Consider the following 27,623-nt stretch of genomic DNA (forward strand, 5'->3'; position numbering starts at 1 on the left):
TAAATTAGAAATATCTGGTCTATTTTTACAAGAAGTTGACATTGGAGATGTGGAACGTATTCTGGAGTCAGAAGAAATGAATAAAATCACTCTGGGGTAACTGGAATAGTCTATGCATATATTCCTGAACTACCTGTGTGTGCATAGTTATTGTTCTATTTAATTTTGTATTAGATCCAAGGGATTCCAGCATTCATCAGTAGACATGATAGACTTGAACAATATCAACAGAGAATTCTATACCATGCAGGAGCACATCAAGCTAATGTATTGACAAGGGCAGTTCCTAGTGATTCATACTCTTTGTCACGTGCAATGATCATTGTGCTTTTTCTTTTCTTTCTTTGGGGAATCAGATTTATCAAAAATAGCCATACATTTTATAATAGAGTGTAGAGAGTGTGACCTTCTCCCAGCATTACTTCCAAAACTCAAGTGAGAAATCATTCATATTAAGAAAACCACTTTACCTCTATTTTTTCCCATATGGCTTCATAGTTGTCTTGGTGCCGAATATCTTGCATCAGTTTCTGAATTAAAGCTGATTTAGTGGCAGAATGGCTCTCATTTTTCTCAGAGGATGAAGCTCTTTCTGACTTCTCATCAGCATACTTTTTCATGCCAGAGAGAGGCATATTGGACTCCTCATCAGAAAGAATGTCACTCAGGGGCCCAGATTCAATGCTCTCCCCTAGTGAAGAGGCTACGTCACTAGATGAGCTTGGAGACACCCTGCCTAGCCTTGTATGCTTCTTTTTGACATGATAGGTTGGATAGATCTCAGAATCTGAATTCATTTCAGACAGTTCCCAGTCATCAATATTCTGGATGGTTTCTCCTCTGGGTTTCTGAGGCAGAAGCTTTGTTAGGTTTTCCAACTTCAAAGCCAATACTTCTGTCTGCTTAAGATGAGAGGGCAGTGCTAGGTATTCATCAGAGCCATACCAGGCCTCCACAACCTGACCATTCCTAGTGACGTGACTTGGAGAGGAGGCATGACCTTTTTTGCTTTTGTGTTTTGAAAGAAGTGGCACCGGAGACATGATGTTGTCTGAGCCAACAGAGGATTCACTGCTCTGAGTAAAAGGTGGTGAACTGGATGTTTCTGACTGCAATAGTAATTTGGCATTCCAATTTCTCTGATTACAAGGCTCAAGTGAGGATGTGGAAGCAGAATTTGTTTGTGGGCCCTCTATGGCCTTGGAAGTACAAGAAAGCTCTCCATTTGGCACTGCTGAGCTCCCTGTATTTTTAGCTTGTTTGCCTGAACCAGTCCCCCGTTTAGGTGTTCGGCATGGAGGCACCTCTTCTGAAGTCTTATGTGGCTTTTTAAGTCGAGATTTCTCTTTATAGCAGTCGTTAAGCCTTCCCAGGCTGGAAGAAATTTCTTTAATGTGAAATTTGACTGTGTTTTCAAGATTCCCATCTCCCACCTTGTGCAAACACTCATAAGACTGGCTGGCAGCAGAAGGGCTGTTAGGGTAGGAAGACTGCAACACCAGGCAAAGTTTGGATCTGTCAGGAGGATCTACTAGCGAAGGGGTGCTTCTGCTCATCTCAGGCTTTAGATCAGTCATTTGCTTCTTTCCATCATTGCCTTTCAGATCATTCTTAAAAGTTTCCTCTTTAAGAAAAAGTCCTCTTTTTGGCAATGTGGGCTGCGTGGGAGAGTCCTCATTATAATTAAAGCAATCTCTGATGGTTCGCTTGGGGGTTGCATTTTCACAAGGAACAGGCTGCTGATTCTTTGCACCAAGATGGGAGGAGGAACTGGATTCTTGCTTCACAGTCTCAGAGGAGGGCTGGACAGCATTTGTCAGAGCTTCTCCTGAAGATGATGACACTCCCGGTGTTAAGTCTGGTTGCTCTTCGACTGCAGAAGCATTGTCTTCCTCACATCCACCTTTGTCGTCTACTGAGAGAGATACTTGAGATACCTCCTCAGTAAGCGCTTCACTGCCATTGGTAGAGATAGAGTCAGCAGCTACCGTAAGTAACCCAACACTTCGGATAAGCTCAGGAAACTCCTTTTCCATCTCACTGTAGCTCCAAGAGTCAAAGGGTTTGGTTTTGACTTGGCTAGAGGTCATGTCACCTAGCCCACTGAGCAAATCCTCACTTGGACTGTAGTCAGACAGTTCGAATGCAGTAATGCCACAATCCAGAGACAAGTAATTTTGAGAACATTTGATAGTTAATTGTCCTGAGTCATCCACTTCTGTAAGAGAATCAAGTCGGCCCTGAAACAGACAACAGCAATGGTTTCAGTAAATGCAACATGAGTTACAACATCAGCTGCTATTTAAATGAAATTTCAGTACAGGGCACTATAAAGGTCAAATGTATTGGTCTCTATTGCTTCCGATTTGACATACACAAACAGATATTAATCAATTACCACATTGCTTTATATAGTGTCTTCTTCTTAAACACCTGAAGATTCTTCACTAATCTGGAGCATACAGCCTTAATAGAAATGTCAAGATCAAGCCAAAAGTATCCATTCTTGCCTTAATTTTCAACTTAAAAATAATATATTATTCATTTAATAAGAATTTCATAAACAAAGCCTTAAGTAATACAATTTCTGGGATCAAAATAATGTAAAAGTAAAATCTCCACGAATGTGTTTTGCTTTTTGCTATCATTCCAGTAACTACCACAGTGGCTAACTCATGGTAGATGCTCAATGAATATTTTTAAGTAGAATGATTAATTATAATAAGCCAGTGTTTTAAATATATGTTGATGAATCGAAGGAAGGTAAACTACTGAATTTGCAAATACGTAACAGTTCGAGACCAGTTTCTGTTTGGCCCCACCCTTTTGAAGGAGAAAATTAATGAATGTCCAAACTTTATCATTAGAGATAGCCTTATCTCCTCCCTCTGCACGTTTTTCTCCCCAAGTCCTACCCCCACTGGTGTATTTGAGCTATTAAGTGCCCATATTTCTTACTATTCATAATTCTGGATAGCCTGATCTGATTTAAAACTCCCTCGCACTAAAAAAAAAAAACAGCATTACAATTAACTATTTTTAATTTGTTAAATCTTTAATTCTGTAATTAAGGCTTTTGTCTCATTACTATTGCAGTTTCTGATTTCATACAACAAATGGGAAGATTTTTACTGATGCATTGTTTGGGGTAGAAGAGCCCCAGGAACTATCCTATTATGCCTACTGGCTAAATAACAGCCTGATCTAACCTAGCCCCCTTAGGAAATGAAAAAAGATAACTGAAAAGTGAAGGGTTGTTACATCCCCAGATCTCCTTTTTTTCTGGAGGAAGAACTGCAGTGAGCCAACTGAAGCTGGAACCCATGTGGCGGTTGGACTCTGTGATCCTCTCAGCCAGGTTTTCCCAAGATCTGGCTTCTCCAGGATCTTACATCTGGTTTTACTGCTCATTTGTTTGTTTTGTTTTTGGAATGTTCTCTCCCTTCAGACCTTCACCCTGCCTTTGTCTCCTACTCTGCTCACTCTCATTCCATAACATCTAGATAAACAGATGAAAAGCCTTATTTAACTTTTCTAAGCCTCAGAGTCCTCATCTATAAATGATGATGGTTGATTACTACAATTACTTTTTCATTTAATTCTTAAATTTTTCTTCTGGAGACTGTACTATTGTCCCTGTCTTACATAAGAGTAGCTAACACAGTGAAACCTCGTCTCTACTAAAAAATACAAAAACTAGCCGGGCGAGGTGGCGGGCGCCTGCAGTCCCAGCTACTCGGGAGGCTGAGGCAGGAGATGGCGTAAATCCGGGAGGCAGAGCTTGCAGTGAGCTGAGATCCGGCCACTGCACTCCAGCCCGGGCGACAGAGCGAGACTCCGCCTTAAAAAAAAAAAAAAAAAAAGAGTAGCTTGGACCAAAAGATGACACTGGCCCTGGATGAAAGCTGTCCCCAAAGTCTGTATTTTGGCCATTAGATATTACTTTAAACTGGCAGGCCCCCACCTCCAATTTGTTTTCCACACTGCCACCAGAGTAACCTTTACAAATTGCAAATCTGTTAGTTATTTGTTTCAAGTCCTTTAGAAGCATCGTGTTGCTGTTAAGTTCAAAATCCAAACCTTTCCTCAAACAACCTAAAATTTGAACTACCATTCCCACTACTGAGTATATATCCAAAGAAAAGGAAATCAGCATGTCAAAGAGATACCTGAACTCCCATGTTTATTACAGTGTTATTCATGATAGCCAAGATATGGACTCAACCTCGGTGTCCACCAACAGGTGAACGATGGCACATATCCACAATGGAATACTATTTTGCCTTTGAAAAGAAGGAAATCCTGTCATTTTTGACAACATGTATGAGCTTCAAGGACATTATGTTAAGTTAAATAAGCAAGGCACAGAAAGACGAATACCACATGTTCTCACTCATATGTGGAAGCTAAAAAAGTTGAACTCAGAGAAGCAGAAAGCAGAATAGCAGTTACTAGAGGTTGGGAAAGGTAGGGGGTGGGGATAGCAAGAGGCTAGTTAATGGATACACAATTACGGCTAGATAGGAGGAATAAGTTCTGGTTTCTGTAGCAGGGTCAGATGACTGTAATTAAAAGCAATTTATTCTACATTTTCAAATAGCTAGAAGAGTGGATTTTGAATGTTCCCAACATGAAGACACGATAAATGTTTGAAGTGATGGGTATGTTAATTTCCCTGATTTGATCATTGCATTGTGTACATGTATCAAAATATTACACTGTACCCTATAAATATGTACAGTTGTTATGTGTCAATTAAAAATAGTAAAAGCAAAAAATGACACACTTAAATGCAAAGATATATTGCTTTAATATTTGAAGATCTCCCAAGTATACGACTGAAAACAGAAATAAACGATATCATAGATAACTATTTTTAAAACACAACCAAAACCCTTTCCAGGCCAGACCCAAAGAGGCCTTTCTTATGCTATTCTCCCCTCACTGGCCACACTCAGCCATACTGTCCTCCTTTCACTTTCTGAAAATACCATGTTCTCTCCTACCTCAGGGCCTTGGCACATGCTGTTTGCTCTGCCTGGAAAGCTTCCAGCCTATACCCCTTAACTAGTTGACTCTTCCTTATCACTCAGATTTCAGCTTAAGTTTCACTTTTTCAAGATTCCAGATTCACATGTAAGTCAGAATCTTTTATTGTAAGCCCTGCTTTCTCTTTAAGCATTTATCTCAATTTATAAATAAATACTATTGTGATTATCTGATCAATTTGCTTTTTCCACTAGTTTGTAAGTACCAGGAGAGTATAAATCATACAGAAAATGGTTGTCTCACCAGGGTACCCATAGCACCTAGCATAGTGATCTGCACAGAGTATGCACATTTGTTGAATGAATGAATGATGACATTTTAGAATGTCTCTCTATGCCTTCCTATAATTTCTTTCTCTGATTATGTAGTTTTAGTTAACCCCAATAATTAAAAGCCCAAGTTTCAAATTCTGGCTCTAGCACTAATTAGTTATGTGACCATGAGCCAGTAGCTTGATGTTGCTCAGCTTTATTTCCTTCATCTATAAAAAGGAAATGATAAGCCACGCCATAGGGGTGTTCAGAGGCTTAAAGGAGGTAATATATGTAAGATAGAAGTCTAGTACATGGATGAGTGCTCAATGAATGTTCACTCTTATGACGTTATTATTTTAAAAATGAAGTATATTGAGGAGGAAAGTTTCAAGATGAAAGTTATTGCTAATACTAAATTATACTGCACAAAATAAGAAATCAATATTAACTGCCAATCTCAACAAAAATTACCTAAATGGAATTGTATAACTTTTGTGCTTCATAACTGAACTAGGAATCAGTCAGCCAAACAAAAGTTATACTTTATGCAATTTTTAAAAGCATAATAGTGAGATTCCCAGTTCAAAAGCAGGTTGTATTTTCTTTAATCTTTTGATTTTTCATTACTCAGAACTTATTCTTTTATAGAAATAGTATTATAAAATGATGGTTAAATTCCAAAACTATCCCATAAAACCTATTTAAATTAATAGTTGAAATTTGCAACATGATTTTCTAGTACATTTATCATGGTTATTGCACGGCAGTACTTATATGAGATTAAAGAAAAGCATTTATATGATAGATTAAAAAAAAAAAAAAAGAAATTTGAGGGTCCAGGTAAAAATTAGACTCCAAACTCAAGTGTCAGCCACCTGCCTTTGGACAAGCAGGGAATATGACAGTCTTGCAAATACATTTAGTCCCCATTCTGGTGGTCATAGCACCTTAAGACCAGGGATACTGTCTTGCTCAAGAATAACAGATGCTCAATCAGTGATGCTACACGAATATATTGAAAATATATATATATAGGACATATATATATTACATTATATATATAATTACAATATATATATTACATGAATATATTGTTTAATGGATATATCTCAGAGAATAAAGTATGGCTGCCTTTTCTTAAATCTTCAGGAATCTCTAGCCAGGTCCTGGTTTAGAAAAGAAAACACCATACTCAAAAACACTTAATGCTTCAGAGGAAGCTCTCTCCCATCCTGTCCCACCATATCAGTCCAGCCAACCATCTCAACTAGTGAATAAATGCCATCTTAACTGGTGAGACAGTTGAGTGATTGTCACTCGGGGGGTAATAACTTTTTTATTTTATTTAATTTTTTTATTTCCATAGGTTATTGGGGAACAGGTGGTGATTGGTTACATGAATAAGTTCTTCAGTGGTGATTTGTGAGATTTTGGTGCAACACCCGAGCAATATAAACTGCACCCTATTTGTAGTCTTTTATCCCTCAGGGGGTAACTATTTTTTATTCAAACTGTATTTTTTAATGCGAAAAAATATCCCTCCCTGAAAAAAAACAAAAACAAAAACAAAAACAAAAACAGTACATAGTATTTCACCGTGCAGAGGCAATTGTAAGAAAAGAAATATCTCTGAAGTTTCTCAGAGCAGATGAATGAGTTTTATCTCTGAAAATATTGCATAGTAATACTACTGTTTTTAGTTCCATTGCTGCCTTCCACATCATCTTCCCACATAGTTTTCTAACGTGTGTACATAATAAAGTCTCAGGAAGATACGGAGTTAGGGGTGTTGCCTGTTGGTTTTACTGCCCTTATTTCAGAAATATCACATATAATTGTATAGTACATGTAGCTGGGTGAGAGCTGCCTAGCCATGCACTCCACTTAAATACACCTCCATTCAACATGTTATGAAGTAGGCCAGGCACACTGGCTTACACCTGTAATCCCAGCACTTTGAGAAGATGAGGCAGGTGGTTCTGTTGAGCCTTGGAGTTCGAGACTAACCTGGGCAACATGGCAAAACCTTGTCTCTACTAAAAATACAAAAAATTAGTGGGGCATGGTGGCATGTGCCTGTAATCTCAGCTACTGGGGAGGCTGAGGCAGGAGAATCGCTTGAACCTAGGAGGCAGAAGTTGCGGTGAGCCAAAATCATGCCACTGCACTCCAACCTGGGCAACAGAGCGAGACTTGGTCTCAAAAAAAAAAAAAGAAAAAATAAATATATATATATAGCAAAGAACACCCCTCCTTTTTTTTTCTAATTTGAAGCAAGACATTTTGCTTTGTTCCTTATCCATAATTAAATTAACTGAAGCCTAGTTCCAAATGCCTTCTTAGATCTTTCTTTTTTTAAAACTACGTTTCGCCACCAACTGAACATGAAATTTAACACTCACAACTTAGAGATGTGGAGATCCTGAGTCCTCAGACCTGCGGGGGCTGTGGCATTCTAGTAAGAGGCCCGTCAATTTACACGTTAGTCTACATGGACTAGACTTTTTCAGATTCCTTTCAGCCCTACCATGTTGGGATTCTATGATTCCAAATGCATCCCAGAGAACAGCAGTGGACTGAGAAGAGCAAGTAATGACAAGCAACTGTGAAGTACAACAAAGGTTTGTTTCTCATAGGCAAGGGGAGAAAATATACAAAAATCTTTCAATATTTTTATTTATACTATATTAATAGTTCTAAAGAGAACTCCCATTTTCTACATGCTGAAATTATGAATCAAATAATTAATCTCAATGATTAATTTCCAGTTCATCAAACTGAAATTATATCTCCCTCTTCCACATCTAAAGCAGGGATTATCTGCATTATTTAATTCAATTCAACTAATCAGACTTTTTTACAGCAATATGAACTAGGTGCTGTGGGAGATACACAGATGAATATAATCTGGAATTAACCCTCACGTAGTTCAAAATATAGCACATACTTTGGCCTGATACAATTCGGCTCATTATAAGTGGAGGAATCCACAAAGTGCTAAGTTGTGAGCACTCTAGAAGGACCAATGCATCCCCATGGAGAAGGTAAGTATCATTTAGGTAAGTGCTTACCACACCATCTAGCACATGGTAAGTTCTCAATCAATGTTTCCTATTGTGTTGATATTATTAAGAGTTACCACTCCTATCACCTGTGTGACATCACCTCTCTCGACCTCAATCCTCTCATCTGTAAGATGAATACAATCATAATACCTGTAAATTGAGGTTAACAGCACTTGCTCTGCCTACCTCTTAGAACTATGTGATGACCAAAAAAATTATGAAGGTCATTTCTAACATGTGTTATTCATCTTTGAATGCACAGAGTCTTATACATAGTAAGAAATCAATAAATATTTAAGGAAGAAAGGCAGGGAAGAAACAATAATTATTATTAAAATAGAAATCAGTTAAAACTTGGTTTTGTTTTAGTTAATTATGCCCAGATTTATATCCTTAAGTATTCACTTAACCTCTTTTTAAAAAATTTAATTTTAATTTTTAGTTCTGGGGTACATGTGCAGGATGTGCAGGTCTGTTACATAGAAGTATTCACTTAACCTCTTCTTAAATTCAGTTTTTCCATCTATAAAATGTAACTCCTTTTTTTTTTTTTTTGAAACGGAGTCTTGCTCTGTTGCCCAGACTGGAGTGTGATGGCGTGATCTCGGCTCACTGCAACCTCTGCCTCTCGGGTTGAAGCAATTCTCCCACCTCAGCTTCCCGAGTAGCTGGGACTACAGGCATGCGCCACCATGCCAGGCTAATTTTTGTATTTTTAGTAGAGACAGGGTTTCACCATGTTGGCCAGAATGCTCTCGAACTCCTGAGTTCAAGTGACCCTCCCGTCTTGGCCTCCCAAAGTGCTGGGATTACAGGCATGAGTCACTGCGCCAGGCTAAAATGTAACTACTTTTAAATCCCTTACCTTCCTTCCTAAATGAAACAAATTTAAAGTGCTTGTCACAATGTCTAGAATATAGAAAATTGCAGAAAATATTTTTTAAACAGTTTTGAGCTTTGCCTTAAAGTGTTCTTTGTTGTTTGGTTATTGACTGGTTTTATTTTAATAAGGTATTGGCCAATTTTTTTTTTACTAGATACAGTCTGCTCCATATTTAAATAAAGAATAAAATTCATATATTGTTTTTTCAAGAAGAGAAGAAGATGGAACTTGCCACTCTCCAGAGTTTCAAACTTACTCTTTTATGTGGCTCTGAAATTTAACTAACTTCCAGAAAGAGAAAAATGAATCCTCCTTCACTGAAAGGACATCCACTATTCTAATTTACCAGTGCTTTCTAAACTGGGTTTTTGTCTGTTTGTTTTGTTTTGTTTTTGCCACTTCCCTCATCATTCTATAAATCTTTCATAGCTGAATTTATTCTGAGAAAGTTGATAATGTTATCCTAATTATCTTCTTGTTTTACAATTCCAGTGTGCTGGTAGAAATAAATAAAACTAAGCAGTATTTTAAATGTCCTCATAGAGTCACACTAGACACACAGAAATAAAAGATCAGAAATCCAGTTTTGGGAAGTATGGTTACAGAGGCAGAACTTTAATTCATAGAAACATATCCACAAAGTGGATAACTGAAAATCTACTGTTCCTTTACCCCTCATACAACATTTTCTTCAATCTCTACAACAGGACTAAAGACTGACTTCAAACATAAGAATGCACTAAACTGCTTCCAATCAAATCCATTCATAATTGCTGAGTTCGTGTTGTGAGAATAGATGCAACTTATTGTAAATTCACAACGCAGTTGTAAAAACAGTGGCCAGCAACAATTACCCTCCATGGCTCTTCATCATTTCTTGAGCTACTACTTCATGAATGATACAAGTTCAATGAAGTGTATGATGGATGTATTCCACAGAACAATAATAACAGTAACAATAAACCTTAAGAACACTGCTATATCTCCAGCTCCTACAAGAGAGTTGATTATCAATAAATGTTTATTGATTTAATAAATATATGATTTGAATCAATGATTTTTAATCTCCTTCTAGTAGTAGAAAGCAGGCAGATCTGATTACTGACCAGCATTGGATGCTGGACAGAGCATTGGGTGTTGGACAACAAATGGGGAGAGGGGACAAAAATAATGTATAGACTTGAAGAAGCCAGGTAGGTATCTAAAGAAAGATCTCTCTAGAGGTTAGACAAACCTTCCTCATCTCTGATCTCCATTAGCACATTCTGTCATGGATATCAGATTTAGGGCAAAGTTGGTCAGTTGAGATTCTTTGTAGTCTCCCATAACCACAAGAGTCCCAGTTGAGAACCCTCTCGGGATCTGCTTGGGAGGGATGGCATCTGGGAACTAACACACAACTCACATATTCATGCTATGGTTACTCTACTGAAGCTTACATCACCTCCCCGGTGCCACAGTAAAAGGAAGAGCTAACTGAAAACAAAGACTGTGACTTAAAGTTAGAGGTAAGCCTAGTCAATTTTGATTCCTATGGACTTCTAGGCCCTGCGGGGAGTTTGCCACAGCAAGAACCTTTATTTTGAATAAACAAAAATCAACAAAAATAAATGGTTTGTGAGAATAGGTACAGATTTGTTTGGTTGTGTTGATAATGTTGGAGGTACTGTAACATTAATAAGTCAATAAATTAATGAATTATGCAACACTCATTATAAGGCCTTTTAATATCATATATTAATGTAAGTGCCTTATAAACTTTTAGAATATATGTTTTACACAAACTAATAGTAGAACACTAAACTGGGTACTAAGAGCTAAAAGACTAAACACACATGCCCGCACACAAACACATACCCACCACTCCCCACATACAATGCATCCATATATGGTATCCATATGTGTATGTACAGCCCCTGCTTAGCAAGCAAAAACACTTTTTTTCTATAAATATATGCCTACTTTATTTAAGAATGAGAGAGTTCACTTGGATTCAAATGTACAGGGTTCATTCTTAAGTTATTCATCAAGAGTAACAATAAAATCTTCCAGGTACTGAATATAAGAAAAATCAAACATATTTTGTATAATACTCTAAATGTCCATTTGATTCACTGTATCTGGAATGATTCTTCTAAAACATGAATCATGGGAGTTCACTGAACAAATACTTCTTTTATCCTCAAAATAAAGTCCAAATCTCTTAATATGAATTTAAAAAGCTCTTTACCTTCATGATCTGACCTCAGCTTACCTATTAGCCCAAATCCCACCTCCTGGTTCCTTGGGCTTTTTGCTCCAGTCCTACTAGTAGCTCTCTGGGCCTGCCATTCTCTTTTTATCTCTGGGTATTTGATCATGCCATGTCCTCTGCCTAAAACATGTTCTGCCTCTGTTCACCAGTCTATTCCTGTCTCTCCTTTAGGTCTCCAGTAGAGTCATTTCTTCTGGAAAGCCTCCTCTGTCTGGATTAGGTGCTTTTTTCTCTGTCCTCCAATGGCATCTTATAGACTTATCAGTTTGGCTTTAATGTCTATTCACTTGGTTCCATTTTCCTCTAGACTTAAAGCTACTTGAAGACAGAAACCATGTTTTGATCATTATTATATTCTTAGCACTGAGTGTCTGACACATAATAAGTACTCAATATATATTTATTAAATAATTGAAGAGGAAAAGGAAGACAGGTTAGCATCAATAACAATGAATGGCATGTGTACAAATTACCAGGTATGAGCTAACTCTGGTCTAAAGCCCCATTCATATTGGAAGTACCCTAGCTTCTAGTCACTATGCCTGGATTCAAAGCCCATCAGGACCTGCTTATTTACCTACAAAGAATTCCTATCCTATATCTCTAAACTGAAAACATTTTCAAATGGTCACACCTGGCAATGCATTGCTTAACTTCAAGGGAAACACTCACCTCCTTTGTCTCTTCAGAGAAAGCTTGCAGAATGTCCGTTTGCCTAGTGTAGTTGCCATTGGCGTCCTGCAGACCTTGCAGAATGCGCTCCCGCAGAACCAGCACTGAGACTCGAAGCTGGTGCCAGAGGAGCTGCACTGCGTGGATGTCCACTATCACGTTGACAGAGTAAGACAGCAGCTTTAAGGAGAACTCTGTTTCAAGGAGGGCATGGATTTGCTCAACATGATCAGAAATATCTTCACAAATGTCCTGCAGTAAAGAAAAGCAAAATATGTGAGGACTACTTTGCCTTATCCTGAAGGGAGGTGAGGGTGGTAGAAAAGTTCACTCTTACCTAACACCAATTATCAGGGCCAACCGTAGCACCCTGGATACCTGGGGCCTTTGTTTTAGTTCAGATACACAGTTGCAAGCCATATTCCTGTGCACTGGGCCTTTGACCATTAGGTAAATTAATCTTTTTTCTAAACCACACAAATCCTATTTCATCAGATGCCCAAATTTAAAGTTCAGCCAAGGTGAGAGGTGCATCTCTCCAATTCACTGTCTGTTCTCTTTTTTATTGTTTGTTGGGTATTCTGGAAGGGAACCAATGGCTGTTTTATTTGCTAGTACTAAGCTACACTGGGCACACAATATTTCAGGTTAGAAGCATCATCTAGACACCTTTGAAGAAAGTTAACCTAGAATGTGTGCTTCAAAGGCACTCTCAGCCATTCTCAGTGAACTATGGGGTATTTGATGTAAGGGGCAATTGTCACTCTCCCACAAGTATACAACTTAATATTTAAATTCAGTGGTTTTTTTTCTGTTTTTGTTTTTTTGTTTTTGTTTTTGTTTTTAGATGGAGTTTCACTCTTGTCACACAGGCTGGAGTGCAATGGCATGATCTCAGCTCACTGCAACCCCCACCTCCCGGGTTCAAGTGATTCTCCTGCCTCAGTCTCCTGAGTAGCTAAGTTTACAGGCGGCTGCTAATTTTTGTATTTTTAGTACAGACGGGGTTTCACCACATTGGCCAGGCTGGTCTTGAACTCCTGACCTCAGGTGATCCACCCACCTCAGCCTCCCAAAGTGCTGGGATTACAGGCCTAAGCCACTGCACCCAGCCTAAATTTACAGTGGATATCGAAATTTTCAACCCACACTTTACAAGCAGAATCACTCTTATGAAACAAAGCCAGAAAAATTCCAAAGATGAAAAAAGACAAAATACAATTTTGTTTTGTTTCATGAAGTCATTTTAAACAAAAACATTACTAACTCAGTCTCAATCTCCTTGACACATACTATTAGGTAGGAAGGTTTGGTATCTAACATGTCACTTGTTCTTACAAGTTCCCAAATTTCCATTGTGCTGTCAGAGGCCAGCAGCGTGAAATGAGTGGCATCAATGGTAGTATTTACTTGGGCAATGTAAGAGACCATTAAGCATAAAAATGATGGTGTCAGCTAAAAGGGGTCAGTTACTCATTTTTAGTTGTACATTAGTGATTTTTTAAAATTGAGCTTTTATTTATGATTTCTGTTAGGGCCAAAATTTGAAGATAGCATTAGAGTTCTGAGCCCTACCATCAGTGTCAAAACAGTCACTCTATGCTGGAAACACAACCTTCTGATATCATGTAATTCAGTTACTTTTTTAAAAAGAAAAATGAAAATATATAATCTGTATTTAAAAATGTACAAGGGAAAAAATCTATTGAAGAATGACAAGCTGTGCTAAATTATGAATATTAATTGTTGTACAATTCCAATGAGTGCTCCAATATTAGTTCTTGAACCCCAAGAACTAATTGGTGACAGTGGTACAAACTGGTGATCATAACTTGAAACAGAACAAAAGTTTAAACTAGATGAACTTTGAAGCACTAATTGGGTAAGGTTCTCCCAAATGGCACCCACAAGGTAACGCAGTCCAAAAGAAATTTAGGGCAAAAAATCTATTACCCCATTAGCCAGTACATGGGAACCAATCACAGCCAGATTGGCTCGTCTCTGCTGGCCTCATCACAGAAGAGCAGGGCTCTCATTGCTATCATCAGATATTCCACATTGCCTGGGATTTCTGGTTGGAGTGTCTATTTCGTGTATTCTCCCACACCTCTTGACCACTACCCCAAAACAAATGCCCATATCTTTTGTCCTCTTAGGATGTTCATTTCTGTGTTGTTCTGTGCCACTTTGAGAAACTCCCTCCCTCCCACTGCTGAGTTCTTCCAAATTCTCTATACTTTGCGCCATTCTGTTGTAAAAAACACTCCTTAACTTCTTCACAGAATCCATCTACTTCCTGGTCTCACCCAAACCTGATTCTGCCCAAGAATCCCACTTCCCCTGTTGCCCTCCCAGGGAAGGCTGCTCATTCTCCCAGTCCTCACCTGAGAGACGATAGTAGGGATGATGGGGGAAGGCTGGCCTCAATGCCTCTTTGCTACTTTGGCACTTTCTGATCATTACTCTTTCACCCACATACTAACACCCTTTTTTCCCAGTAGGTGCCTGGTCTGACAAACCTTACTGTCTTCCTCACTCGTTGCTGTTACCTACATTCTTCCCTTTTACTCCTCTACATTACATTGAAGAATGCAACTGGTTCACATTTTACTGTCTCTATATCAAGCATGGCGTTATCTTTGGTAATGCCAATATTCACATTGATGAACCAACCAACACTGTAGCCTCAAATTTCCTTTACTCCACAGCTCCCAGGACCTTCATACCCATTCCACTGGGACAAGCCTCTACCCTAGCTCTACTGTGGACTTCATCATCACATCACCTGTGCAACAATATCAGAAAGTCCTCTATACCACCAACCTCTATTTGTTCAACTTTTTCACTCCTGTCTTCCACTACAGGTGCTCTTCAACCTCATCCAGGCCACCAGCTCCTCCAGTGACCCTTTCCTCAAATACGACCCTCCTCCTAGCATCTATGGGGTATGCCTATGCTATGGACAGTATCTATGGTGATCACTGTTCAACTACTATCTTGGCAGTAGTCTCCACTTCCTCATACTCTTGATTCATAACTCAGATTTGTTAGCCTCCTTCTCTGGCATCTCACTTTGATGCTAAAGATGCAGAATATCTTACATACCTAGGAGAGAAAAAGGCTTGGGTAACCTTTATGCTAGCAGCTCAGAATAGCCATATATACATTTCTCATCTACTCCACACCATCCTGCAATACAAAATGTTACATAGAGTCTTTGCACCACGAAAGCATCGTGTCAAAGCACACGCCATCTTTTCCTTTTATACATGATTTGGCTCCTTCGTAATAGATGTAGAAATGTAGTCAGAACCAGGTCATGGGTCAAGATTGCCAGGAAACTATCCAGGGAAAACAATATATAAAGGGCACTAGGGTATCATTGGTGCCAGTTAACTTAGATTTCCACATCTTACTCCCTACATAACTGGGCAAGGTAAATTGGCCCCATTCCCACCGAAGCAGATAGACCCCAAGGGGAAAAAAAACACCTTTCCCACAAGTGTTGACCTACCAAAGAAGACATAATGATGGCAAATAAGCACATACAAAATCTTCAACTACATAAGCCAAGATGGAAATGTAAATTAAAACCACAATGAGATACCAGTTTACACCCATTTGAATGCCTAGAATAAAAAAAATTACTGACAGCACCAACTGCTAAGGACTTCTAGAACAACCAGAACTCTCCTGTGCTGCTTACGGGAATTCAGAACGGTACAATCACTCTGGAAAACAGGTTAGCAGTTTCTTATAAAATTAAGCATACAATTACCATATGACCCAGCAAATCCACTCCTGGGTGTTTATCCAAGAGAAACGAAAACTTATACGCACACAAAAATGAAAAGAAGTTCCGCCCACCATCGCTAAAACCTTCAATGGTTTTAGCTGATCATAGGTAAGTGGTCCTTCAATGGGTAAATAGATAAACTATGGTATGTCTATATGCAGCAGTTTTTTAAAAAGTGAACCACTATACATGTAACAATTTGGATAAATCTCAAAGGCATTACACTAAGTGTAAGAAGCCAGTCTCAAAATGTTACACACTGTATAATTCTATTTATATAAATAACATTCTCATAAGACAAAACTATTATGATAGACAATAGATGAGTGACTACTAGAGACTGGGGATGGGGAGGGCATGATTCTAAACTGATAGCACAAGGGAGTTTTGCAGACTGATGGAAGTGTTTGGTATAGATTGTGGAGGTATTATGCAAATCTACACATGGGTTAAGCTGTACACCAAAAAAGAAAGTCAATTCTACTGTATGATAATTTTTAAACTAATACAGGAAAAGCAGTTTATAGTCTCAGTAAAATACACATAAAATTCATTTTGGATCACACACTGCCTTCATATTCTTGGAAATTACAAAAAGCAAAACTCTTTAAAGTCATGGTGGCACTGTGATCATCAGCACTAATTTTATATAGTAATTCTGTGTAGCTTCCATATTATTTTCTAGCAAGTATAAAGGAAAATGAAGCTAATCTGGTGCCCATCTCAAAGTGAATTAATGCAAATGACAATGATTAACAATATCTTCAAAGTTGCATAGATTTTTTTCCCACAGATATTACTGTGCTAATGTGGGAAACTGACCCTCTACATTGCTTTGTTTAATCCACATACAGCACTATAGCCCTGTGGCATTCAGTACTCACAGAACAAAATGCATTGAATACATTATGTTACCAATTGCTCATTTCACTCAACCTTCCAGATACCTTGCTGTCTCAAAATTGCAGCTGCTGTCTCCTGTCAATGAGAAAGGAATCTTCTGTGGTTACTGAAGCAGCTGATACAAACACTAAGGTGACCTGAGAGTGTTTACAAATAAATTCTAGTTGGCTGAGTCAGTTGGTTTTTCTCTTTTCTTTGTTTTTTAAAATTGGGTTGTATGCTTATGTGAGAGGGGTACGTTTTCCTTTTGTAAAACATATTATTGTATACTTTTTCATTGTATCTTATTTCTTCTAAGCAAATGCAGGGATGTTAAAGTAACTCATATATTTAACCAGTATGTCCAGTTTTCACCAGTTAGGGACAGAAATGAGGCAACCTTCTTGTGATTGCTCTGATTGCTTACTGTAATAACTCTTGAGTGTGACTTCTCAGCTCCTGTTAATTGTCCCTAGGAGGCGATCTCTTTGCTGCCTCATCATGAGGCCATCATACGCTTTCTCCACCATTCCCAAAACATCTTAAAGGTTTCCCTGTGAAATTACAAATGTACATGGATCAACATTCTGCCAAGGTGCCTCAAATTGCCAATCTCCAGGGCTCCATGTGCATCTGGAAGGAAGTCTGCCCTCCCAGCAACATCCTCATCCAGGTACTGAAGCAACACTTGGCACCTCAGTTTCAAAAAGTCACACAAATGCAATCCTAAAAAAAAAAAAAAAAAAAAGAGAAAGAAAAAGAAAGAAAGACAAATTCCCCTAATGGCTGGGTGAAGAGGCTCATGCTTGTAATCCCAGCACTTTGGGAGACTGAGGCAGGAGAAATTGCTTGGGCTCAGGCGTTCTAGACCAGCCTGGGCAACACAGGAGACCCCATCACTACAAAAAAATTAAAAAATTAGTCAAGTGTGGTGGCACACACCTGTAGTCCCAGCTACTCAGAAAGCTGAAGTGTGAAAATGCCTTGAGCCCATGAGGTGTAGGCTGCAGTGAGCCATGATCATACCACTTCACTCCAGCCTGGCCAAAGCAAGAAAATAACCTGTCTTAAAGCAATAACCTGCCTCCAAAAAAACAAAGTTTCTTTACCCATACGCTCACCATATGTGTATGTGTTTATTACAAAAAGCTAAAAAGAGATTCTGACCTAAAACATGTACTTCATATTTTAAAATACAGATTAAGGAAATATCACAGTTAGTTGCAATAAAACTCACAAGTAAACCTTAGAAATTGAAATTGCAACTTTATACAAAAACCTTCCTATTACAGAGTATGAAGTAATCTTTAGTTGACTATCAAAACTGTCCTTTCTCGAAAAACAGAGTGACAGATTTCCCTATGGCAAAATATTTTTATTTCCCCAAAAGTAAACTATCCCTCTCAGTAAAGGAGAAGTACAGGGGAACTTTCTCAACTTGATAAAGAATATCTACAAAAAACCTATAGCTAACAGCAAATTTAACAGTGAGAAACTAGAAGCTTTCCCGCAAAGATTGACAGCAAGGCAAGGATGTCTCCTCTCGGTACTCCTTTACAACATCATACTAGAAGTCCTAACTATTGCAATAAGATAAAAAGAGGAAAGAAAAGGCATAGATTTGGAAGGAAGAAATGAAACTGTCTTGTTCAAAGATGACATGATCATCTATGTAGAAAATCTGACAGAATGGAAAAAAAAAAGTAGACTCCTGGAACTAATAAGCAATCACAGCAAGGTTGCAGGATATGAGGTTAATAGACAAAAGTCAATTATTTTCCTATATACCAGCAATGAACAACTGGAATTTGAAATAAAAAACACAATACCATTTATACTAGCATCCCCCAAATGAAATCTTAGGTATAAATCTAAAAACATGTATGAGATCTACATGAAAACTACAAACTGATGAAAGAAATCAAAGAAGTAAATAAATGCAGTGGTATTCCATGTTCCTGGATAGGAAGATTCAATATTGTCAAGATGTTAGTTCTTCCCAACTTGATGTATAACTTCAACTCAATCAAAAACCTAGCAAGTTATTTTATAGATAACAAACTGATTCTAAATTTGATGTGAAGAGGCCGGGTGTGATGGCTCACACCTGTAATCCTAGCACTCTGGGCGGCCAAGGCAGGATCACCTGAGGTCAGGAGTTTGAGATCAGCCTGGCCAACATGGTGAAACCCCATCGCTACCAAAAATACAAAAATTAGCTGGGAGCAGTGGTGCACACCTGTAATCCCAGCTACTTGGGAAGCTGAGGCAGGAGAATCCCTTGAACCCAAGAGGCAGAGGTTGCAGTGAGCCAAGATTCGCGCCATTGCACTCCAGCCTGGGGGACAGAGCAAGACTCTGTCCAAATAATAATAATAATAACAATAATAATAATAATAATAAAGTTTATGTGAAGAGTAAAAAGACCCAGAATATCCAAAACAATATTTAAAAAGAACAAAACAGGGGGACTGACATTACCCAACTTCAAGATTTACTACAAAGCTACAGTAATCAAGACAATGTTATATTGGCAAAAGAATAGACAAACAGATCAATGAACAGAATAGACAGCCTAGAGGTCGACCCACATAAGTAATAGTTAACTGATATTTGACAAAGGAGCAAAGGCAACACAATAGAGAAAAGACAGTCTTTTCAACAAATGGTGCTGGAACTGGACATCTACAAGCAAATAATAATAATAATAATGATAATCCTAGATATAGACCTTACACCCTTAACAAAAATTAACTCAAAATATATCACAGACCTAAGGGTAGACCTACTAGACAGCCTAGAGGTCGACCCACATAAGTAATAGTTAACTGAGCTTCGACAAATGAGCAAAGGCAACACAATAGAGAAAAGACAGTCTTTTCAACAAATGGTGCTGGAATTGGACATCTACAAGCAAATAATAATAATAATAATGATAATCCTAGATATAGACCTTACACACTTAACAAAAACTAATTCAAAAGATATCACAGACCTAAGGGTAAAATGTAAAACTATAAAATCCTATAAGATATCATAGAAGAAAATCTAAATCACCTTGAGTTTGGCAATGACTTTTTGTTAATAGATACAATGCCAAAGGCACAATCTATGAAAGAATTAATAAGCTGACTTCATTAAAATTAAATATTTATGCTCTGTGAAAGACATCATTAAAAGAATGAAAAGACAAGCCACAGACTGGGAGAAAATATTTGCAAAAGACTTATGAAGGATTATTATTCAAAATACATAAAGAAGTCTTAAAGCTCAACAAAAACAAACAACTCAATTAAAAAACAGTCCAAAGACCTTAACAGATGCCTCACCAAAGAAAATAAATAGATGACAAATAAGAATATGAAAAGATGGTTCCATATCATAAGTCACCAGGGAAATGCAAATTAAAACAACGAGATACCATTAAAACAATGAGATATCATTACATAATCGTTAGAATGGCCAAAATTCAGAATACTGACAACACCAAATGCTGGTGAGGATGTGGAGTAACAGGAACTCTCATTCACTGCAGTGGGAATGCAGTTTGGTGGTTTCTTACAAAGCTAAACATATTCTCACCATAAAATCCAGCAATCACACTCCTTGGTTTTTACCCAAGGGAGTTGAAAACTCATATCCAAACAAAAACCTGCACACAGATGTTTATAGCAGCTTTATTCATAATTGCCAAAACTTGGAAGCAACCAAGGAGTTTGGTAGGTGAATGAATAAACTTTGGTATATCTAGACAATAGAATATTAGTGCTAAAAAGAAGTAAGCTATCAAGCTATGAAAAGACATGAGAAACCTTAAATGTATATATTACTAAGTGAAAGAAGCCAATCTGAAAAGGCTATAAACAGTATTATTCCATTTATATGACATTCTGGAAAAGGCAAAGCAGTGGCTACCAGACCGTTTGTGGGCAAGGAGGGAAGACTAAGAAGAGAAGAGGATGTTTATGGCAGTGAAACTATTCTACATACTATAAAGGTGGATACACATAATTTAATATTCCTCAAAATCTGTAGAATGTACAAGACAGAGTGAACCCAATGTACACTATGTACACTATGGAATTGGGGTGATAATGATGTGCCAATGTAGGTTCATCAATTGTAACAAATGTAGCACCCTGGTGGGGAGTGCTGATAATGTGGAAAGCTATGCATGTGTGGGGACAGGGGATATAAGGGCTACCTCTGTGCCTGCCTCTTAATTTTGCTGTGAATCTAAACTGGTTACAAAAATACTATGTAAAAAAACACAAACTAGACTACCTCTTCTTTACTCTTCCTCTAGCAAATACACTTTTCTAATAGGCCTAGTTTCTTCTTTTGTCATATGAAGAATAACTATAATGGGCTGAACACGGTGGCTCACACCTGCAATCCCATCACTTTGGGAGGCCAAGGTGGAAGGATCCCTGAGTCCAGGAGTTTGAGACCAGCCTAGGCAACATGGCAAAACCCCATCTCTACAAAAGATACAAAAATTATCTGAGCCTGGGCGGGGTGCTGTGGCTTACACCTGTAATCCCAGCACTTTGGGAGGCTGAGGTGGGCAGATCACTTGAGGTCATGAGTTTGAGACCAGCCTGGGCAATGTGGTGAAACGACGTCTCTACTAAAAATACAAAAATTAGTGGGGCATGGTGGCAGGCGCCTGTAATCCCAGCTACTCTGAAGCTTAGGCAGGAGGATCACTTGACCCCGGGAAGCAGAGGTTGCAGTGAGCCGAGATTTCGCCACTGCACTCCAGCCTGGGCAACAGAGCAAGACTGTCTCAAAAAAATAAAAATAAAAAAATTATCCAGACCTGGTGGCAGGCACCTGTAGTCCCAGCCACTTGGGAGGCTGAGGTGGGAGGATCACTTGAGCCCAGGAGGTCAAGGCTACAGTGAGTCATGATCACACCACTGTACTCTAGCTTGGGCAATAGAGTGAGACCCCGTCTCAAATTTAAAAAAAATAACAATAATAAAGAATGACTATAATGGAGAGCAGTGGGAATGATGCTGAGACTTTATAATCATCACAGAACTTCTCTCCAAAGTTTGAAGAACTCTATAAACAGTAGTTATCCTTTTTAGTGCTAAAAATGTGAGAGTGTGATGACTAAAAGGAGCTAATTTGTGTGGAAATGATTTGCTATTATTATTGGCTGTTACTCATCCATCTCCCTAACTAGACTGTATCTTTCTAGAAGCAGGAAATGTGTCTTATTTGTTTTAGTTATCTATAATGCCACACTGTTAGGACACTGCCATACAAATGCAAAGGATGTTTATGAAACTGAATTCAATTGGATAAAATACTATATTTTACAAATTAGAAGTAAACCCCTAAAAAGCAAACAGTAGCTTAACTTTCTTTCTGAAGTATATTTACTCTAACTGGCACTCACTCAGCAAGTCATATCAGTAGTCACTGACACTGGGTCACCTCCTGCTTTGATTAGGAGAGGGTCTGAAAAAGCAAGCAGAGAGCTGATAGAGGAGGATGAAGATGCAGAATATAGTCTTGGAAGGGTTCACACTTCTGCCTTCACGTCTCTGAAAGTCTCCTCTGCCTTCAACTGAGAAAGGACCAATTAGAAGTTCTGTCAGGATATACCTGGCCATAAACAAATGTAGATTGCTTTTCTTTCCATGATTTGAAATTTTTTTGCATAAAATTGTTATTAAAAAGCTTCAGAGGACTCACTGATTGAGCTATCACTTTAAATACCTAATTCCAGGCTCTGACTTATTTGACCGGGAATAAACCCTAAACAAAAAGTTTGGAGGAAAACTGATGATTGCTATTGCACACTGGAAAAATTGTTTTTCTAAGCAAGCTACTGCTTAGTCACTCTTGTATTCAGTATTCTACATGACACAATACAGGTTCAAAATCTGAGTTCATTCACTAAAAAAATCATGGCTATGGTCTTGACTCTCAATAGCTCTTCTGGAAATCGTTCAGAATATCTCTACCTTCCCCAAGACAACTTCATACAACTGATTTTTTTAGCAGTGTTTCAGGTAGACATTAATAGAGAAGTCAGTGGTGTTTCTTACCTTGGAGTGTGCTTGTTAACCATGCATATTCCTGGGCTACTCCTTTTGAAGATAGCTAGGGCCAAAGAATCTACATTTTCTTAAGCATGCGGTGGCCATCATGCTGGTGTTCTATGCACCACACGTTGAAAAACACGGAGCCAGAAATGGGTCATCTGTCTAGGCTGACTGACGCTGAAGTGGGAACTACGTGCAAGCCTGCTGCTACGCACTGCAAAAACAAAACCTCCCAGCACTTGAAAGGTAGCCCTCCACTGATAATACACAGATCTATCTACAGTAGAATTTATATTCTTTGTGCACCAGAAAACGTTTCATAACTTTATTTACCCAGTACTGATAGTGCAGTAATAATCTCTAGGGCAGCATCAGGTTTGTGGATTTTTCTAACATGCCTTCTCTTTTGTTTTTTTTACAATTTATTATAAAATGAAACAGATGACTGTCTCACCCAAATAAATATATTTAATAAATGTACGTAATATATATGTATATATGTAAATATGTATTTACATGTATACTATATATTTATATATATGGCTTAGTAAATTATTATAAAGAAAACACTCTTGTAACAACCACCCAGGTCAAAATTTAGAACTTTACCAGCCACCCTCACCCCAGAACTGCTTCCATCTGTCCCCTTTCCAGCACAGAGGCTTCATCCCTCCAAAAGTGACCACTATCCTGATTTGCATAGCAATCATTCCCTCACAAGAGTACCTGGATATAAAAATTTATTTTTGCCCAGTTTTTATTTTGATATGTCTTTTAAGTCTCTTCTCTTTTTTTTTTTTTTTTTTAAAAAAAACAGGCTCTTGCTGTTTGGCCTAGGCTAGTCTCAAATGATGTGCCCACCTTAGCCTTCCAAGCAGTTGGACCATAGGCACGTTTTACCACACCCAGCTCAAGTCTCTTTTAATCTCTTTTTCTATCTGTGTTTCTTTTTCGTACAATTTATCTGCTGAAGAACTTGGAGCATTAGACCTGCAGAGTTTTCCACAATTTAGATTTGCTGATTGAAGCCACATGAAGCAGTCCAGCCTGCTGGTTCTTCTGTTCTCTTTACTTTCTACAAACTGGTATCTGGATCCGGAGACCTGATTCATCTCAGCTTCAATTTATTTGACAGAACAGTAAGTACCACAGTATATATATGTGTATGTGTATATATATATGTGTGTGTGTGTATATATATACACACACACACATATATATATATTTTAATCAGGAGGAATATTTAACTTCATGGCTAGGCATGGTGGCTCACACCTGTAATCCTAGCACTTTGGGAGGCTGAGGCCAGTGGATCGCCTGGCTCAGGAGTTTGAGACCAGTCTGGGCAACAAAGTGAGACCCCATCTCTACAAAAAATACAAATATTAGCCAGACATAGAGGTGTGTGCCTGGGGTCTCAGCTATTCTGGAAGCTGAGGTGGGAGGATGGCTTGACCCTGGGAGGTGGAGGTTGCAGTGAGCTGAGATCACACCACTGCACTCTAGTTTGGGCGACAGAATCAGACCCCGTCTGAAAAAAAAAAAAAAAAAAGGAGAGAGAGAGAGAGGTATTCAACTTTGACTTTTGCTCTTTTTTCAACAGTTGGTGATATCAACTATTTTGGTAATTGAGGGTCAGTGGTGCCTAGATCTGTTAATGTATTAGAGGTTGTAGCATGATGATATTCTTTTAAAATTGTACTTTAAGTTCTAGGGTACACGTGCACAATGTGCAGGCTTGTTACATATGCATACATGTGCCATGTTGGTGTGCTGCACCCATTAACTCGTCATTTACATTAGGTATATCTCCTGATGCTATCCCTCACCCCTCACCCCACCCCATGACAGGCCCCAGTGTGTAATGTTCCCCACCCTGTGTCCAAGTGTTTTCATTGTTCAATTCCCACCTATGAGTGAGAATATGTGGTGTTTGGTTTTCTGTCCTTGCGATAGTTTGCTCAGAATGATGGTTTCCAGCTTCATTCATGTCCCTACAAAGGACATGAACTCATCCTTTTTCATGGCTGCTTAGTATTCCATACTGTATATGTGCCACATTTTCTTAATCTAGTCTATCACTGACAGACATTTGGGTTGGTTCCAAGTCTTTGCTGTTGGGAATAGTGTCACAATAAACATACGTGTGTGTGTGTCTTTATAGCAGCATGATTTATAATCCTTTGGGTATATACCCTGTAATGGGATGGCTGGGTCAAATGGTATTTCCAGTTCTAGATCCTTGAGAAATTGCCACACTATCTTCCACAATGGTTGAACTAGTTTACACTCCCATCAACTATGTAAAAGTGTTCCTATTTCTCCACATCCTCCCCAGCAACTATTGTTTCCTGACTTTTTAATGATCACCATTCTAACTGGTATGAGATGGTATCTCATTGTGGTTTTGATTTACATTTCTCTGATGGCCAGTGATGATGAGCATTTTTTTCATGTGTCTGTTGGCTGCATAAATGACTTCTTATGAGAAGTGTCTGTTCATATCCTTTGCCCACTGTTTGATGGTTTTTTTTTATTTTTTTCTTGTAAATGTGTTTAAGCTCTTTGTAGATTCTGGATATTAGCCCTTTGTCAGATGCGTAGATTGTAAAAATTTTCTCCCATTCTGTAGGTTGTCTGTTCACTCTGATGGTAGTTTCTTGTGCTGTGCAGAAGCTCTTTAATTTAATTATATCCCATTTGTCAGTTTCGGCTTTTGCTGCCATTGGTTTCGGTGTTTTAGTCATGAAGTCCTTGCCCATGCCTATGTCCTGAATGGTATTGCCTAGGTTTTCTTCTAGAGTTTTTATGGTTTTAGCTCTAACATTTAAGTCTTTAATCCATCTTGAATTAATTTTTGTATAAGGTGTAAGGAAGGGATCCAGTTTCAGCTTTCTACATATGGCTTGCCAGTTTTCCCAGCACCATTTATTAAATAGGGAATCCTTTCCCCATTGCTTGTTTTTGTCAGGTTTGTCAAAGATCAGATGGTTGTAGATGTGCGGTATTATTTCTGAGGGCTCTGTTCTCTTCCATTGGTCTATATATCTGTTTTGGTACCAGTACCATGCTGTTTTGGTTACTGTAGCCTTGTAGTATAGTTTGAAGTCAGGTAGCGTGATGCCTCCAGCTTTGTTCTTTTTGCTTAGGATTGTCTTGGCAATGTGGGCTTTTTGGTTCCATATGAACTTTAAAGTAGTTTTTTCCAATTCTGTGAAGAAAGTCATTGGTAGCGTGATGGGGATGGCACTGAATCTATAAATTACCTTGGGCAGTATGGCCATTTTCATGATATTGATTCTTCCTATCCATGAGCATGGAATGTTCTTCCATTTGTTTGTGTCCTCTTTGATTTCCTTGAGCAGTAGTTTGTAGCTCTCCTTGAAGAGGTCCTTCATATCCCTTGTAAGTTGGATTCCAAGGTATTTTATTCTCTTTGAAGCAATTGTGAATGGGAGTCACTCATGATTTGGCTCTCTGTTTGTCTGTTATTGGTATATAGGAATGCTTGTGATTTTGCACATGGATTTTGTATCCTGAGACTTTGCTGAAGTTGCTTATCAGCTTAAGGAGATTTTGGGCTGAGACAATGGGGTTTTCTAAACATACAATCATGTCCTCTGCAAACAGGGACAATTTGACTTCCTCTTTTCCTAACTGAATACCCTTTATTTCTTTCTCCTGCCTGATTGCCCTGGCCAGAACTTCCAATACGATGTTGAAGAGGAGTGGCAAGAGAGGGCATCCTGTCTTGTGCCAGTTTTCAAAGGAAATGCTTCCAGTTTTTGCCCATTCAGTATGATATTGGCTGTGGGTTTGTCACAAAAGCTCTTATTATTTTGAGATACATCCCATCAATACCTAGTTTATTGAGAGTTTTTAGTATGAAGGGCTGTTGAATTTAGTCGAAGGCCTTTTCTGCATCTATTGAGATAATCATGTGGATTTTGTCTTTGGTTCTGTTTACATGATGGATTACATTTATTGATTTGCATATGTTGAACCAGTCTTGCATCCCAGGGATGAAGCCCACTTGATTGTGGTGGATAAGCTTTATGATGTGGTGCTTGATTTGGTTTGCCAGTATTTTATTGAGGATTTTTGCATCGATGTTTATCGGGGATATTGGTCTAAAATTCTCTTTTTTTGTTGTGTCTCTGCCAGGCTTTGGTATCAGGATGATGCTGGCCTCATAAAATGAGTTAGGGAGGATTCCCTCTTTTTCTATTGATTGGAATAGTTTCAGAAGGAATGGTACCAGCTTCCCTTTGTACCTCTGGTAGAATTCGGCTGTGAATCCGTCTGGTCTTGGACTTTTTTTGCTTGGTAGGCTATTAGTTACTGCTTCAATGTCAGAGCCTGTTATTGGTCGACTCAGGGATTCAACTTCTTCCTGGTTTAGTCTTGGGAGGGTGTCTGTGTCCATTTCTTCTAGATTTTCGAGTTTATTTGCATAGAGGTGTTTATATCTCTGATGGTAGTTTGTATTTCTGTGGGATTGGTGGTGATATCCCCTTTATCATTTTTTATTCCGTCTATTTGATTCTTCTCTCTTTTCTTCATTAGTCTTCCTAGCAGTCTATCAATTTTGTTGATCTTTTCAAAAAAACAGCTCCTGCATTCATTGATTTTTTGAAGGGTTTTTTGTGTCTCTATCTCCTTCAGTTCTGCTCTGATCTTAGTTATTTCTTGCCTTCTGCTAGCTT

General features: G+C 38.4%; 1 protein-coding gene across 2 annotated transcripts in view; it reads right to left on the reverse strand.

Moving 5' to 3' along the window:
• Window positions 1–27,623, reverse strand: part of AKAP6 (A-kinase anchoring protein 6) — a 653,085-nt gene that overhangs the window by 300,253 nt on the left and 325,209 nt on the right. For both annotated transcript variants that reach the window (XM_030931392.1, XM_030931393.1), the window contains 2 exons: window positions 12,178–12,429; window positions 471–2,240 (listed from right to left, as the gene is read on the reverse strand). In XM_030931392.1, coding sequence (XP_030787252.1) covers window positions 471–2,240; window positions 12,178–12,429 — 2,022 coding nt within the window. The remainder of the gene's footprint in view (window positions 1–470; window positions 2,241–12,177; window positions 12,430–27,623) is intronic.

The sequence above is a fragment of the Rhinopithecus roxellana genome, chromosome 5 (genome assembly GCF_007565055.1).
Source record: "Rhinopithecus roxellana isolate Shanxi Qingling chromosome 5, ASM756505v1, whole genome shotgun sequence".
NCBI lineage: Eukaryota > Metazoa > Chordata > Mammalia > Primates > Cercopithecidae > Rhinopithecus > Rhinopithecus roxellana.